We start from the raw sequence: 16139 nt of genomic DNA, 5'->3' as shown, positions 1-16139 counted from the left end.
CTGACCCCATACCCCACTGGTGACCTTGGCTCGTATGTCCTTCAAAAGCCGATGGAACTCTACCTTCGTCCCTACACCAAAGCTACCCACCCACCTGCACCCATAACCTTTCTCTCCCTTCTTTCCTGTCGCAAAGGAAGAAGTGTCCTTTCCTCTACCAAAGGCTAAGCTTCTGTTACAGGATCCCAGGCCTCTGATTTTCTCCCAGATTCTGTCTCTTCTACATCATTGATGCCTCCCTCTCCACTGGACCAGTTCTATCATCTCTGTATCTCCTTACACTTCTGGGAGGTACACACTCCAGGGAGGTGGCTCGTCCCCAGTCACACAGGCCTCCCAGCTCTAGCCCAGGCTGGTACCACCAGCCTTGCTGTCTCTTCCATTTTTCAAGCATTAGAAGGAGGTGCTGTTGATCCTTCAAAACATCTAGGGTCCCTCTCTCCAGAGGTAGCGATCCATCCTCCTTGTTCCTGAGGTTCAGATCATTTTTGTCGTAAGACATCTGTTCCCAGGGACCATGGCGAGGCTGATTTTGTCAGATGTAGAAGTCTGGAGAACTGCAGAGATGAGTGGGAGGAGTGTGCTAGGCCTGACAGCTAGATTCTTGAGAAAAGGTATGAAATTAGTCCACCAAGATCTGGAGGAGATGAATCTCCCTGCACTTCATTGTAGGCTTCACAGGACCTGAGAATTGAGGAAACACTTCCGTATTTCGGGCCAGGAAGCTAGGGGTTCTGATACAGCTCATGCCTTCCTGGGCTGTATATGTTTAGCAGATGACGTAATGTCTCTGAACCTCAGCGTATTCATCTGGAAAGTGGGGAGAATAATAAATACCTCAAGGGAGATTCTACAACAAGAATGAAATGAGAGCACCCGTGTCGAGCTCTGGGCACCCAGCTCAGATTAGTTTTCTCTCTGCTTCCTTATTGGCCGAGCTGGATGACCCAGGCAATTGTGGGTGGGTATAGACTGGGCTGTCTACTCGTTGGGACCTTAGAAAGTCATCAGAGAGCTCCTGCCTCAGCAGGAAGGCTGTTTCTCCCACATTAACCCTTCTGTCACCTCGAAGTTTTTACCAGGGAATGCCTTTCCTAAACTGCACATTCAACAAAGCCCTAAGTAGAGCCTCAGGGCAGGGAGGGAAAGAATGTAACAAACTATCGACTGAGGCTGTCAGAGTCATGCAGTCTGCATCACTCTTCTCACAGGATGTAAAGGTGGCCTGTCTGCAATTACCCAGCTGTTAGTCTCAGAGCAAAGATGAGAGTCTAGGTCTTGCGAGCCTTGGCCAAAACTTGTAACACCTTCAAAAGGCCATCAGCGAGACTTAGGATACCCCCCAGAGTGCAAATCCATTTCTTTTTACAACTAAGATATTCTACAAACTAAGATCTAGCATGACTGTGGTGGTTGATACAAAGAGTGAATCTTATTACCATGTAAATTTTAAAGGGAGGGAAAAAAACTTCCACGTAGATTATCTTAATTACCAGGTGGCTTTTAGGACTTCTGTTTTTCCCTGGATAGAGAAAATATTTGAGTTGCTTGGGCTTCTTTTTCATAAACAGCCATTTCTCTCTCTCCGTAGTGGTTTTCACTTTCCACTTTGCCATGTTCTTTCAACCTTTTGCATCATCTCACAATCTGTGAGATACACAGGCAGTCATTATCATCCCTTTTCCCCAAGGAGTGTGAACGTCACGTAGACCCAGGTTCAAACCCCAGCTCTGTCACTCACCACCTGTGTCAGCTTGGGCAGGTTATAGACCTCTCTTGAGCCTCACTTTCCTCAACTTTGAATAAAAATGGCTGTAATACCTTCCTCAGTAGGCTGTGGTGGGGGTTGAGTGGAATACATTTCCCAGATGTCCTCGATGATGAGAATCCTCTGGGCACTTGTTAAAACACAGATTCCTGGGCACCGCCTCAGAGCCACTGAAGCAGAATTCCCAGGGGTGAGACCTGGCAGTCTGACAAGCCCCAGGGATTCTTATCAGGGAAATTTGGGAAACACTAGGCTGATTTTTATAAAGCGTTTATTGTGTGCCTGTCACCGAGCAGCTAATATTTATCAAGTACTTATATATGTGCTCAATCTTCGAAATGGGGATAATAATGACTACCAGATAGGACATTATGAGAAACGAGCAAAATAATGTACAATGCCCAGCAAACAATAAGTTCTAAATGTATGCTGATGTCCTCACTTCACTGTGTTAGTCAGGACTCTCTCAGGCTGAAATGGAAACATCTAGAGGTTCTCTCCAAGGGATGTGCCTCCATCCTCCCAGCCCCGTACCCCCAGTAGGAGGTTTCTCATTTTCCAAATCCCAGGGACCAAGCCTCATTTAACCAGTTTGGGTTCCAGGCTCCTCCTTGTACCAGTCACTATGGTCAAAGTTTGGGAATATGCTGACTGGCCAGGACAGTGTCACCTGCTCACCCCAAGAGCCAGAGCGGTGGGTAAGCCCCATCTGAGCTTCAGGAACGGGAGGGGTCCATATCCATGTGAGTCCTTCCAGCGGCCCCTGTAGTGTTGTTGCCAGACCAAGAGCAACTGACGCTTGGCCGGCAACTACACTGATGTCTCCTTCATCAGCTCCTAAAGTCAGAGACAGTTAGCAGTCTACAGATGCCCCATCAGATTTGAATCTTTCTCCAGTCTCTCCCCTTGCTGGCATATTCGTGGCTATCTTGAGGGCCTCAGGCCGATTCAGCCTCAGACCTGCCCTCATCTGTCCCACCATCTCTAGCCCTCTCCTTGGCCCCGCTCACCCCTGGGTCCAGCCGGCCACAGGGGCCTGTCCAAGGGCTGGTCCAGGGACTCAGGTCAGCCATTATCCAAAGCCGCTTTATTAGGGATCCACTGGGAATCCTTCCAACCAAGAACAATGAGTTTCTGAATCAGGATAAAAACAGCCTTTTCAAGTCAGCAAATGAGACAAACTGAATTGCTCATCCCCTCTTCCCTCATCTGCCTGGCTCTTTCAACACAGTGGATGAGAACAAGGTCTCTTGCATCAGAAAGACATAGGTTTGAGGCTAGTTGTCTCATCTCTCTGAGCCTTGGTTACATCTATGAAATCTGTACGAGGATGAGGGAGGCAATGGATATAGCACATGACACAGAGTAGGAACTCATGATCAAGAATCATCGCATTACCAAGAAATGCACACCCTTTTCAGGGATTATCAATCTCAGATACTACCCACTGTGAATAGTTAAAAACACAGGATGCACTCCAAAGCCACATGAGACAGAGAGATGTGCCATGCATTCACTACACCCTGTCCCCCCAAGGCTTGGTTGTGTTCTGGAAGACACTACACTGTGTGCCTTCTGCATCTCATGACAGCTGGCTTCCCTGCAGCCACACGGTGCAGCTGCGAGAGATGTGGTGCTTCAGAAGCCCAGGAATGGGAGTCCTGGGCTCCAGCTGGGCTCTGGCACTGCCTTGCGGGGTGACCTTGGGCACGTCACTTACGCTCCCTGGGTTTTGGTTTCCTCTTTCATCAAATGAGAGGGCTGGTTGATGACTAGGTGGTTTCTAAGGGCCCTTCCATTTCAGGGGTCCATCCTGTGGCATTCGCTAGACCCGGTGGGGAAACCTGTCACCGGGGCTGTGCTGGGCAGGGGGTGAGGAACTGCTTCAACACAGCTGGCCCACACAGGTGGTTGCAGCTGGGGGAGGAGTCGACAGGAGGCACTCTAGTAGAAGGCAAGAGGGCTGGTGCTGGAACCACACACCCCTAGTTTATTACTGATGCTGCTCTTTTCGGGCTGCAGGACCTTGGGCCAATCACATTCTGAGCCACCTGTGTAACAAGGGCGATGGCACCCACCTAAGGAGGTTGTGAGGATTCATCTCAAATGAATGAGATGCTGCACGTAAAGCCTGATACCCGGCACACAACAAGAACTCAATAAAGGTCAGCTCTTACTGCCTCTCCTCCTCTGGATGAGCTTCCCCCTCCTCCTTGCCATTCGTGGCTAAGTTCGATGAAATGGAAATAGCCCAAACAGGTTTAACCCTGCCTCCCCCTCTTCTTACCTCCAAGTCACTGGACCTAGGTTTTCCTCATCAGTAAAATGGGCACAAGACCGTATCTCAGGTGCTGATGTAACTGCTTGATATGACTGACATAGATAGGGTTTTCCTCCCTTGGTCCCATCAGCATGAACCCATCCCTCATCACCCATTTTACCTTACATTTTATAGCATTTATTTCCATATCTACGTGAAGTTAACCAATCCTTAAAGTCCCCATGGAGTCAGGGCCAGAAAACCTGAGTCCAGGCTTGAGTGCCTCTGGATTTCACTCCACTGCCATGTTCCTTCACCAGCTCTGGGAGGGTCAGAGCATGCCTGGCCAGTTCGTCCTCATAGTCCTGATGCCTAGCATAGGACCTGGCCTCAAGGCCCCCTCCCAAGCCTACACCTGGAGCCAGAGGATGTCTGTCTGCTCCAAAGAAGAGGGCAGTAGGTGTCAGGGTGCTACCCGGGGGGTGGGGTGGGTCAGTCTCTCCTGAGAACACTTCATTCTGCTGGAATTACACAGGATCTAGGGCTTGCTGTCGGGTTCAAGGCCATACGGCTGAGAATGAATATATGGGTATAAATTACCACGGTATATTGGTATAACCCTTCTGGAAAACATGGAACCTTGCACATGAGCCTTATAAATGTCACCTTTTGGTGTAGTGACTCTGCAAAGTATAACAGAATGTCTAGTGGTAAGTTGGAAATAACCCAAACATCTTACCGTTTGGTTAGAATTAAGCAAATCAGAATAGTTAATGGACTACTACATAGCCATTTCAGATACATGCTTGTGAAGACTCTTTAGAGGTAGAGAAATTATAATTAACGTTAAGTGAAAAAAGGAACAAATTTGTTTTGTACATTCCTCAGGTTTTCCTGTATTCTTTTTAGTCTGAACAACAAAACGATGAAAGATATTCAAAGTACGGTCCCAAGGCTGGCCTTCCTGGTGAGTGTTTTTTAATAACTCTTTTTATATCTTTCTCTCTTTACATCACCACCCCCACTTCCCCACCCAAATGAAGTTTTTAATGAAGATAGCACACCACTGAGTCTCAAGTTGAGACCCGAAGTATCCAAACTTAGTGTATCAGGTTATATATCCTGTAAGAAAGACGATTTTGTCAGGTAACCAATGTGAAGCTCACCCCTCCACCCCCATCAGCTAGCAGGTTATCTGGAATTCATCCTAGATCAGTGACCTGTTGGACTCAAAGAAGCCACCCCCAAAAAAATTGTATAAAAAGATTTATTGAAATTTATCAATGACAAACAGACATAAAACTCAAAGTTTGGCTCTTCTGAGGGGGAGGAAAACCGGTGCAGATGTTCTTTTATACAGATGAAACACGGGCTAAGGAATCACACGTCACTTCAAAAGCAATCCAGAAGAGGGACAGGAAAGCAAACCTGTACATTCGCTAGGAATTTGCAGTCATTTCAGATTTCCACTAGGTAAGAAAATACAATTTTGCGTTAGTTTTTCCGTGCTCGGGTGTATGAAAAAAAAACCCAGCCGACATGCAGCAGCGTCTCCTGTGCTTAGGTTTGTAAAAATGGTCTAAGCACAGAAGGACATGTAGAAGAATTCTCTTGTCATTTTGTAAAACAAAGCGTTCTAATATTTTACAGAACAAGATAGGACAGTTTTGTTTTTAATCTTTGAAAGAGGTTGAAGTTTGAGGGTTTGCTTCTTCTCTTTTAATTAGAATTACCAAATCCATTTTACTCCTAACTCAGAAGCCTGCTGCTCTCAGCTCTCTGGCTCATCACAAGAGCGACACCAGAGCCTTCTTCGGACAGTGGAGCCCACCGCCATCTGTGAAGAGGGAAAGGGGACGGGAGACGGGGAAGATCCCCCGACCAGTGCCAAAATACGCCTTTAGGTTGCTATTTACAAACCAGGGCGCTGGCTGCCTCTAGCAGGCCCAAGAAATGCGGAAATCACGAGAACCAGAACAAGAGGTAAGATGCGGCTGGTGCTCAGCCCCTCCTGGGCTTTGAGAAACCAAACTGAGGCCAGCCATGGCCTTCCAACCAACTCAAGAGACTCGGGAAATACCAGGAAATGTCAGAGATCTCCAAACCGTCCTCTTTGAGGGTAAGGAACAAACGCTCACTTGTGTGTGTACTCAGCTATCGCAAATTTATCAGGGACAAAACAGACACAAAGAAAAAGTAGGGGAAAAAAATAAAGAGTGGCAGTAAAAATAGTATTTTATTCCACCCCCTCCCCCCTCCCTCCCCCCACAACCCCCAGTACACTTTTCCCCTCTCGTTCCCACAGCAACGTTACAATCAGAAAAAAATAAGTTTCGGGGAGCGGGATTTGGGGGGGTACGGGTAAAAACAGTCAAATCACAATAGGAATTTTTCAAAATAGGTTATTCCACTTAGTCATCGTCTTCTCCCTCATCTTCAGGTTCTCGTTTTCGCTTCTGACCCCTTTCTTCTTCTGGAAGAGTAAGGAAAAGGCATTCAGATTAAACACGGATCCCGCCTCCTACTCAACCCCCCCCCCCCCCGCTGGTAAAGCAGGGGACCGTATGTCTAGGACGCTTTGCCAACCCTGGCAAACCAAGGCCAGGTCCTCAGGACCCAGGCCATCTACTGTCAACTGAGGGGGCCAGCCTGCTACCCACGGAGAGTAAAAACGCTGCCGTACCACCAAGCTCCTCTTCATCTTCCTCATCGTCTACTTCCCCATCGTTATAACCTTCCTCATCCTCCTAGGAGAGAAGATGGACACCGGACATTAGGAACGCCCCGACCGTGGGACACGTGGAGGATGCCACTTTCCCTGACACCGAGCTCAGAAAGGTAGGGGCCGCCCCCAGCCCCTCAGAGCTCCCACGGACCGGCTTCGCACCGGTGAACCTAAAGCAGAAGTTCTTTTGTATCAAGGACCCCCCTTTAGGAATCTGTAGAAAGTTTTGAACCCCTTCCCTAGAAAATACCCACATTACACACCATATCTGCACACAGTGTCAGCAGAGGGGGGTGGATTCTATCCCCCGTTAAGAATTCCTGACCTGAAGTCCCTATAACTCAGGCAGCTCCGCAGTGTGCCCTCCTAGGGGAACAAGTTTCCCAGCCGACTCTCCATCGTGTGAAGTAGGCCGAGCTTTCATCTGTCCTCACTCTAGTTTTGGCTTCAAGAGAAGACCCCAGTCCAGACCCCAGTCTGTGGGTGAGTGCAGCCCCTTCACCGTCTTGCAAACTTGGGTCACTTGGAGGGAGGAAAAATACAATTCTCACCCCCTGCCCAGGACATCACTCCCAGCTCCGTGAGATTCAGCAAGGGGTGTGAATTCACCCTCAACACAGGACCACGCTTCACGCTGGTCCGGTAGATCCAGGCTAGTTGAATCTCTGCATGAATACTGTTCCTAAAGTACCAGGCAGCCCACTGTTTAATAAGAACTTGGCAATAGACTTCTTTTTGTCAAGGGAAATATCCTTTCATAATGTCACCAAATAGTTCCTTAATCAGTCTGTTTGCTAAGAGAGTGTGTGTGTGTGTGTGTGCGCGTGTGCGCGAGCGCTCCTTTACTGGAAGCTGGAAATTTGCAGATACTCAGTGAGATTACTAAAACCACCACCACAACAAAAAACCGACCCCAGACCAAAAACAACCTCTACATGTTGGCGGCTCCTGACAGGAAGAGCAAGACGAAAAATCCATTAGCCAGCATGACTTACTGCCCTGTCCTAGGGGGGGGCCTATTCTGCTAGGTCTCTATTTTTAAAATACACAATATTCTTCAGAGGTGAGCCTAGCAGCCTACACCTGGGTAGAAGAGACACCCAGCAGCACAACTTGACGGGAACCAGGCCTATCTCACCAGTTTTCTCACTAACCCCGACCTGCCTCTCCCCAGCTTGTGGGGGGCTGGCTGGGAGATCCCGCCTGAGCAGGTCTGTGTGGCAGACAGGTATCTGTGCCCTTGATGGAGAGAGACAGGGAACTGGGGGAGAAGGCAGGTACCTTATCCATGCTGTCATCATTTTAAACCTCTCTCGGTCTAAGTTTTGCAATTAGCAAGAGTTGATTTAGAAATCTAAAAAGCCAGGGAAAATGACTCTGCTATAGAAAGACTCAGAACGTCCAAACACAAAACCCAGCACACAGAGCCAGGACCTGGGAGAAGGGTGTGAAAGCCTAAAATAGTAAGTGGGCAAACACTCCCTTGTCCTTAAACATTTTACTTACAAATTACTTTATCCTCTTAAGCCAGTGAGTTGATCCCTATTTACAACCCAGCTGTAAAATGACACCTATTGTACAGATGAGGAAATAGGTTCAGAAGGTCAAGGAACTTGTCCAGGGACACCCAGCTAGCAAGTGGTAGAAGCTGGGATCCACCCCGTCACAGACACATCCCAGACCTTGTTAAAAAATGATGCCAGACAGTGTTTGGATAATGGCACTATCCACTGTGTACAGGGGACCCTTGTCACCCTCTGATGTGGAATCCAGCAGCGTCTTATCCTATTACCCACCAGTTCAAGGCAGTCTTTGATTTTCCCTAGCACACTGTCAGTGCTCACTGAATATCTGAATTAACATACTAATGCAAAGAGGTAGAAAAAGGGGATGTGGATTCTACAGGAACTAATTTTCATGTGGAAACAAGTGCCAGGCTTGCCCCAGCAGATGAATCCCCTCCCTCTTTCTTTTCCAGGGCCAGCTGCAAGGCTTGCCTCTCCCAGACCAACCCAGTAACAGGCCCTGAAGTGGGTTCAATTCCCAGCCAGGGCTCCCGGCTGCCGAGGCGGATCACTGAGGCAGTTAGTGGGACTGACTCAGAGGCAGCAGGGTAGGTGAGGGGGGCTCTGAGAGACGGTTCCCTGCCCAGCCCAACCTCTCACCTCTTCCTCTCCACTCACATCCTCCTCTTCACCTTCCTCCTCCTCCTCCTCGTCCTCCTCATCTTCCACTACCTGAGCATCTTCATCGTACTCTTCCTCTGTGCAGTGGGAATGGGGACAAGAACAAACTGGTGGTGAGCTGGCCCTTCCCTCCCACAGCACAGGCCCAGGGCCTGGCACCAGAGGTGTGGGGCCCACGACTCTCCCACGCCCGTCCAGGCCCACGGCCTGGATGCTCTAATGTGACTGAACGCATCCTAAAGTAAGCCCTCCTCCCAAGTATTACGAAAGCAAAAGATCTCTCGTGGAGGCTGAGATGGGAGAGAAAATGCCGGATCAGAGAACCAAGTTACAGGCCTGGGACAGCTGAGAAGTCAATTCATTCACAAAGAGCATCTAGCCAAACGCGCTGCCCTGAAGGTGAGGAAACTGAGTCCCAGAGGGGGAGAAGTGAGTTGTTCAAGGTCACACCTGGAGTTAGCGGCAGATCTGGGCCTAGAAGCCTGGTCTCAGGGCTCCAGTCCTGGGACCTTTCTGTCCCATCACAAGATGGAACAAACTAAGGCAAACAGGGTGTCTGAATCCCTTGTAAAATACTCCCACCTAACAAGGGAAAAGCACTCTTACATCTGAATTATTCAGGCAAGGTCTCAACCCTCAACTTTACTCTGGCCACAAAGACCTGCAGGGAAGCCACACTGAGCTGGCAGTGTGGGAAGGAAATGCGAGGCTCTCCTTCCTTTTCCTTCTTTCCTTCCTGTGGTCCCTGACTGCTCACCGCACCACCAGGGAGCCCAACGTGCTGCCTGCAGCCTCCTCTGCTTCCTGGGCCCCTGGGGCTCCTGAGTCCTCATCCCCCAGGTCCTACCATGTGGTCCCGTGGGCGGCAGTCAGCTGGGGGCCCCACGACCTCTCCAGCCGTGACCTCATCTCCACTACCGGACCCTAGATGGAGAGAGGGGACCCTCAGGCCACACCCCACCTTCCTCCATCCGCTCATCCCCTCCCTGGAAGAGTATCTTGAGTCCAGCACCACACTATAGAGAGACACACTGTAGGATCTCATTTTCAGGGGGACTTTGGAAAAGGGAAAAAAATTGAAGGAAGACTCAGATGGTTTTTACGGAGTTATTATGCAGTTGGAGAACCTCAGGATGTTTCTCTGGGGCTCAGGCCCTGTTTTAGGGGCATCAATCAATGAGACAGACCAGGGACAACAGTAAACAGAGCAGACAGCCCACTCCCCTCCACAGTTCTAGAAAGAGGTCGATAGCCCTCGGGGGCCGGTGGGGGCCCCCTGACACCCAGCCCGCCCCCCCATAAAGCCTGGCCTGGCCTCTCCCTGGCGCCACTCACCATCCTCATCCTCCTCGTCATCCTCCAGGCCCTCCACGTAGCCCTCGGCGTCCGAGTCGGGGGCCTCCTTGTCGTCCCGATCATAGCCATCGAGATACGTGAGCTGAGGAAGGAGCTTGAACACGTTTTCTCGGTAGTCGTTCAGGTTGGTCACCTCGCAATTGAAAAGGTCTAAGCTCTTGAGGTTTTCTAACTTTTTCTGCAAGCAAACAACAAAGCTGACAGTGAGCGGCGTGGGAGGCGGGGTGGGGGGACAGACGGGGGTGAGGTGAGACGGCGTGCAGAGCTCCACGCTCACAGGTGATGAGCGCACTCTGGTTTGGCCCTGCCCGGCCGTCTCAGCCCTGGTCGGGGGGCCTCATGTTCATTCACGTGGAAGATGGGAAGTTGGACTTGAGGATCTTCGAAGCCTCATCCGATGCCAACACTTTTATTCTGCAATTACAGCTCTTGCCGTAACAGTGACGCGCACCTGAAATTAACCCGGGGCTCTCTTGGTGCATAAGCCGGGAGCTTTGCTGCCTGCCCCTGTGACTAAGGAGCCAGAGAGGAACTGAAAAGGCCACAGGAACTAACAAACTACCTCCTTCTATGAATAATAATAATAATGGCAATTAACATAGCACTTTATGGATTAACTCAATTTATCCTCATGACCCCGATAAGGCAGAAATAATTATTCGTTCATTTTACAGACAAGGAAGTAGAGGGCAGAGAATTGGGATTTGATCAGGCAGCCCAACTTCAGACCTGGGCTCTTACTCTTTGCCTGTCAAAAAGGACAAGAGAAAAACCAGTGAAGCATCCAGATTTTGTCCATAGTACTTAACACAACTGGCTTTATCAAAGCTTTATGTATCGATGGGTTCTAGGCCTATATTATACCCACTTGGTGGCTGGAATCTGAGGCCCAGGAAGCAAAATGGTCATACATCTAGCAAGAAACAGCTGCCTCCTGACTTCCTACCTCACACGTCTTCAAGGCGCAGGAACCCCACCCCGGGCCAAGTCCCTGTTCCAGTGGGGCCAGGCATAACTGCTGATTAAGGCTACTGTCCCTCAGGGTCAATGTCAGGAATGAGGCTGCTCTCTTGAGATTTCGTGACTGAGACCCGGTCATTCTCAGCAGAGGGTCAAGGGCAGGGAAGGAGTCCGAGCTGCGGACTGGGTAGGTGAGGCCAGCATCTCCCAACCAAAGGCGGTTCCCCCACCCTCAGAAGTGAGTAAAACACATTAATCACACTGATAATCAGGGAGGAAGGTACAAAATGTGTGGTCTGGGCAAGGGGGGGAGAGAGAGAGAGAGAGAGAGAGAGAGAGATAATGGTACCCAAATCACAACTAAAACACACATTTACAGAACTTCAAAGATATTTTCCTTTTACAATGAAATGATGAAATCAAGGCTTCCAGGTAGATCAAAATAGCTTTGCTTTCCCCAAGGAAATTGGTAGAAGACCTGAAAGAAAGTTCAATGGGAAGCACAGTCTAGTAGCTGACCCCAGGCCACAGGTGAGCAGGTAAAGTCTTGAGTTGGGAGGAGAAATGCCAGCTTCCCGTTCTGCCACGCTGGCCCATCAAGCTGCCCTTCAAGCATCCACGAAGGGCAAGGAACGCGTTTTGGACAAGAACACAAACTGAGAGATGTCCCAACTGCCACTCTATATACCCAGAAAAGGGAGGCGTGGCACACTTGGCCAAATATCCCCACGGCCTTTCCCTGATCCTAAGGTGCATGGCTTAGGAAGTAATTCTTACGTATATATTTACAATAAGTGTTAATTTAATGCGGCAGTTATTTCTACATTTCAAAAAAGCTATCATGAATCAGTGATACATCTTACAGTTGACTTCTCTGAAGTCAAGGGAATACAGTCATTCAGGTCTGGGTAATGTAGAAACTGTTATTCTAACCATGAACCACGGCCTGCCCCTTTCTGACTAGTGAATCGTGAGGTTTGGGGTGTGCTCAGCTCTATGTGGACCAGCGGAGGAGGAAATGCGGCCCAGATCTCTGAGTCCCTGGTCACCATCACACCCAGGACCGGTGACCAGGGTCCCTCTTCTCTACGCCCGACAGGGGAAGGCCTGCATGGGGCTCCCGTGCCACACGGCTCTCTGTCATCCCAGGGGGCCTGTGTCAGGACCAACCCACCTTCCACGGTTCAGAGGTGCTAGCCTCTGGCCAGTGACCCAAGGAGAAAGCAGGTGACCACCTCCAGGGTCAGCTTAATTCCCGGATGGCTCCTCTCTCCCCAGAGAAGGGCACAAGCCATGCTCTAAGCCTAAAGAAATGACAGCTCGGGTTTCCAAAGCTGAGCAGAAACTATAAGAAGAAAAGCACTAGACCAGAAATTGAGACCTGGGTCCTACAGCATCCTTCACCCTGATGCCCATTCCAACTGTGCGACCCTGGTCAAGCTCTTTAGCTTCTCTAGGCCTCAGTTTCTCTACGGACGGACCAGAAGTAGGAGCCCCAACTCTATCTCATGGCACACGATTAGAGTAAAAACAAAAAAGCATGTTATACAAATGCAAAAGTAGTATTCCCTGATATCAATCCCTCCCACCCCAGTGGAGAGGGGAGGACCCCAATGACTCACCAGTGGCTCTATTGTGCTGAGGTCTTTAATTTTGTTGCCACTTAAATTTAGATGCGTGAGGTTCGGACACTTTTCTGCCAATACTTCCAGGCCCCCTGAGATTCTGTTATCGCTTAGTTCAAGCTAAAGAGGCAGGGAGAGAAAAAGCAGAAACGGCTTTTAAAATGAAGGCTCTGGGCTCAGGCGGCCGGCTCCCCGCAGACAGGCCAGGAAGGGAGCTGGCTAAGGACCTGGCAGGCGTGCTGGGGCTCGCACCTGGCCTCCCCCCTTCAGTTACGCTCCCTCAATGTGGAACAATGACCCTTTCCTCCTCCCCAGCCCGGCCTCCCAAGCACACACGCTCCTCCGCTCTATTTACCTTCTTAAGTTTGTTTAACTTTGGTAAGTTTGCGACTGAGGTGAGGCCTACGTTGATTGTACTCAAGAACTCCAGTTCTTCAAATTCATCTGTGAGGCCTTCGATTTTGCCTTCATTTGACCGACAGTTGTCCAGGACAAGCTCTTTCACCTGGAAAGGGAAGGAGGGCGTGAACCAACTGGGCGAGGAATCGGGACCGAGGCCGGGGTAGGGGGAGGGCAGGAGGCAGGCCAGGAAGCATCGCAGCACCAGCGCCCACCCTGATCTTTCTGCCTTTACCAATGCTGGGGGGATCTAGGGGAGCGCTGCGGTGAACGGAGCTGCAGAACCAGGGGGCCCCTCCGGACAGGAGCCTTGGCTGGACTGGAGAAGACAAACGCAATAAGCCCTGCTGCTGTCGGCAAGGCTGGGGGCGGTGTCTCGTTCCAACCCTACCGCCACACCTCAGCCCCCAGCTCCCCACTGTACCAGCCATAACACTGTTGGCAACCTCTCGGCCTTGCCATTCCATCAGAGCCCCTCTCCCAGCGCCCACCACGGCCCCGCCTGACCGTCTTACTGAGGCCAGCTACCTACGACTTCGCCTCCTCAGCCCCCCACGGGCCTTTCACCTCCATGTGTCCGTGGACGGCTCCCAGGACGTCCCCGTCTGCCTGCACTCGTACCTGCCCCTGCCACCACGGTCAGAGCCTGCCCATCCGGCCTGGCATTCACCACTTGGCCCCACTGTAAGGGTCACAGACCAGGGACCCCTCCAACTCTCCATCCTCTAGACCAGCGCTGTCCACCAGAACCAACAGAACTTCCTGTGACGATGGAAACCCAACTAAGAGAAGAGCCACTAGCCACATGTGGCCGCCGAGGTGAGGCTGAGGAACTAAGTTTTACATTTTATTTACTTGGTTTCTTTTTTTGGCCACACCGCACAGCACGTGGGATCTTAGTTCCCCAACCAGGGGTCAAACCAGTGGAAGCGCAGAGTCTTAACCACTGACTGGACTGCCAGAGAGTCCCAAATTTTATTTAGTTTTAATCAATATAAGTGTAAAGAGGCACATGTAAATTACCATATGGAATATCATGGCTCTAGACTTTGCTCTTCAGGGTCCTGGGAGTAGATATGGAAGGAGAGAATGGATATCCACAAACCCAGGATGGACCCATATAGAAATGCTGAGGTTGGCAAAGTCCAAAAGTTAGTCTTTGGAGGCACCTCTGTGGCCCTGCCTGCCCCCGCCAACTCCCTGGAGGTGGTTTTGCCCTATTAGAGTTCTTAGATTCCCCTCTCTTCTCTTCTTACTCAAAATTTGGGCCCTAAATCCTTATTTCAAATGAGATAGAAAGAGCTGATAAAGAGCTACCGTCTCACTGTGTTGTTAAAAGGCAGACCTGGCTGCAGGTTCCAGCGCAGATGGCAGGGAGACAGGCTGAGGAAGAGTCCTCAGGTCTCAGGCCTGAAATGACCCAGGGGAGTCAGCAAGGGACGCCAGGCTGCCTGGCCCTCCAGAGAGATGCCCAGAGTTATCCACTCCTGTCCTGAGCTGACAGAGGGCTGCTCCCTGGCCTTCCAGGGCTGGCAGGCACCTTAAAGGTGATCCCTCCTGGCTGCACCTGGTGCTTGACACAGCATCTCCACGTGCCCCCTCCCTGCAGCCTCCAGGAAACATGTACTGACGTCACCTGGATATGATGCCTCCCTGGGACTTCCACCCACAGGTTCGGATTTCTCACCCATGGGTCACTCGGTACAGGCCCGTCCTTCTCCATAGCAGCCCTGCATTGTCATTTCCTGCTGAGAGGCAGGGAGCAGGCTTTTCTCCTCCTAGATAAGCAGACAGGCCTATTCTAAGCAGTCCCTGTCCAGGGCTGCTCCCTGCCTCTCAGCAGGCCCATTTGCCCAGCTTCTTCCTGCACGGCCCAGGATGACCGTCTGTCTCAGTGGTCCTCCTACTCGGGCATCCCTGGGCCAACCCGGGGGAACAGAACCCACAGCAGGCTGCTGTGCCCCTCCTCAGTCCACCCTTGCCAGTGGTCAGACCAGGAGCGCTCGGGGCACGTCTGGGCCACAGCACCCTATAGTTGCCCTGCCTTCTTCTTCCCTGGTGGAGAGAGAGAGAGCCTGCTCAGTCTAGGACTGCAGCAATTTGCCAGGAGGGGCAAAGCCAGGCGAGGCAGCTCTCACCCAGAGCTAGCAAGCTCTCGGCTCAAGCACCAGCGCCAGGGCCCACCTTTCCCTTGGATCTGGGATGGGGGAAGTTAAGTTCTTTCCCACTCTCTCAGTCCCCAGGGGAGGGAATGTCCAGGTCAAGCCACCTTTCTCAAGGTCACTGCAAGTGTGCCTGGGAATAAATCCCATGAGGCCTTCTGCCCTAGGGCAGGAAATCAGTGTAGAGCCAGGAAACCAGGCCTTACTTAGGGGAGCAGTGGAGGGAGAGCAACTTTCCCGGGGGGAGGGAGAGTCACCTCCCCTTCGTTTGCAGTTACTGCTGGGGTCACACAGCCACTGGAGTGGCTCCTTCAGTCACTCCTTTCCTTGGAAGGCCCTGGGAATTGTTTAAGCTCCACCAAAGAAAGACAAGTATGAGAAGGGTTTCCAGTCCACCCTCAAAGATTTCAGACATGTGGTTTTTCTAGGTGGGTCAAGGGCTTCTCCTCTTACGGCCATCAGCCAAGGAGGAGGCCTCAGTAACAGGGGGAGATGGTGCTGTGGAGTCAAGGGAATTCCTCCTGGAAGTCAGCCTCTGTCCCGGAGAGGCACAATGCTGCCTGGGAATTCTACAGACAGACCCAAGGTTCCAGCCCCAGCTCCCAGCACCATGCCCAAACTGGTGGCCATTCCTCTCGGGGACAATATGCAAGCCACCACTACTAATGCTTTTATTGTCAACAATCATGGGCTCTTTC

General features: G+C 50.9%; 1 protein-coding gene across 5 annotated transcripts in view; it reads right to left on the bottom strand.

Annotated features, from left to right (window-relative positions):
- Positions 1–5279: 5279 nt before the first annotated feature.
- The window catches only part of ANP32A (acidic nuclear phosphoprotein 32 family member A), a 40184-nt gene continuing 29324 nt past the window's right edge, over positions 5280–16139 (bottom strand). For 3 of the 5 annotated variants that reach the window (XM_089907064.1, XM_022579895.3, XM_089907066.1), the window contains exons 2-7: positions 13236–13385; positions 12878–13000; positions 10275–10473; positions 8919–9016; positions 6712–6775; positions 5280–6501 (exon numbers count right to left, since the gene is read on the bottom strand). In XM_089907064.1, the coding sequence (XP_089763190.1) occupies positions 6440–6501; positions 6712–6775; positions 8919–9016; positions 10275–10473; positions 12878–13000; positions 13236–13385 (696 nt within the window). In that variant the 3' untranslated portion in view covers positions 5280–6439. Of the gene's footprint in view, positions 6502–6711; positions 6776–8918; positions 9017–10274; positions 10474–12877; positions 13001–13235; positions 13386–16139 lie in introns of those variants that run through there. The other 2 variants (XM_089907065.1, XR_016392060.1) reach the window with 2 other exon arrangements.

The sequence above is a fragment of the Delphinapterus leucas genome, chromosome 2 (assembly GCF_059928025.1).
Source record: "Delphinapterus leucas isolate spDelLeu-1000000601 "Yukka" chromosome 2, BTC_Dleu_Yukka2, whole genome shotgun sequence".
Taxonomy (NCBI): domain Eukaryota; kingdom Metazoa; phylum Chordata; class Mammalia; order Artiodactyla; family Monodontidae; genus Delphinapterus; species Delphinapterus leucas.
The sequence above is the reverse complement of the archived record's forward strand: the minus strand, read 5'-3'. Positions and strand labels throughout refer to the sequence as shown.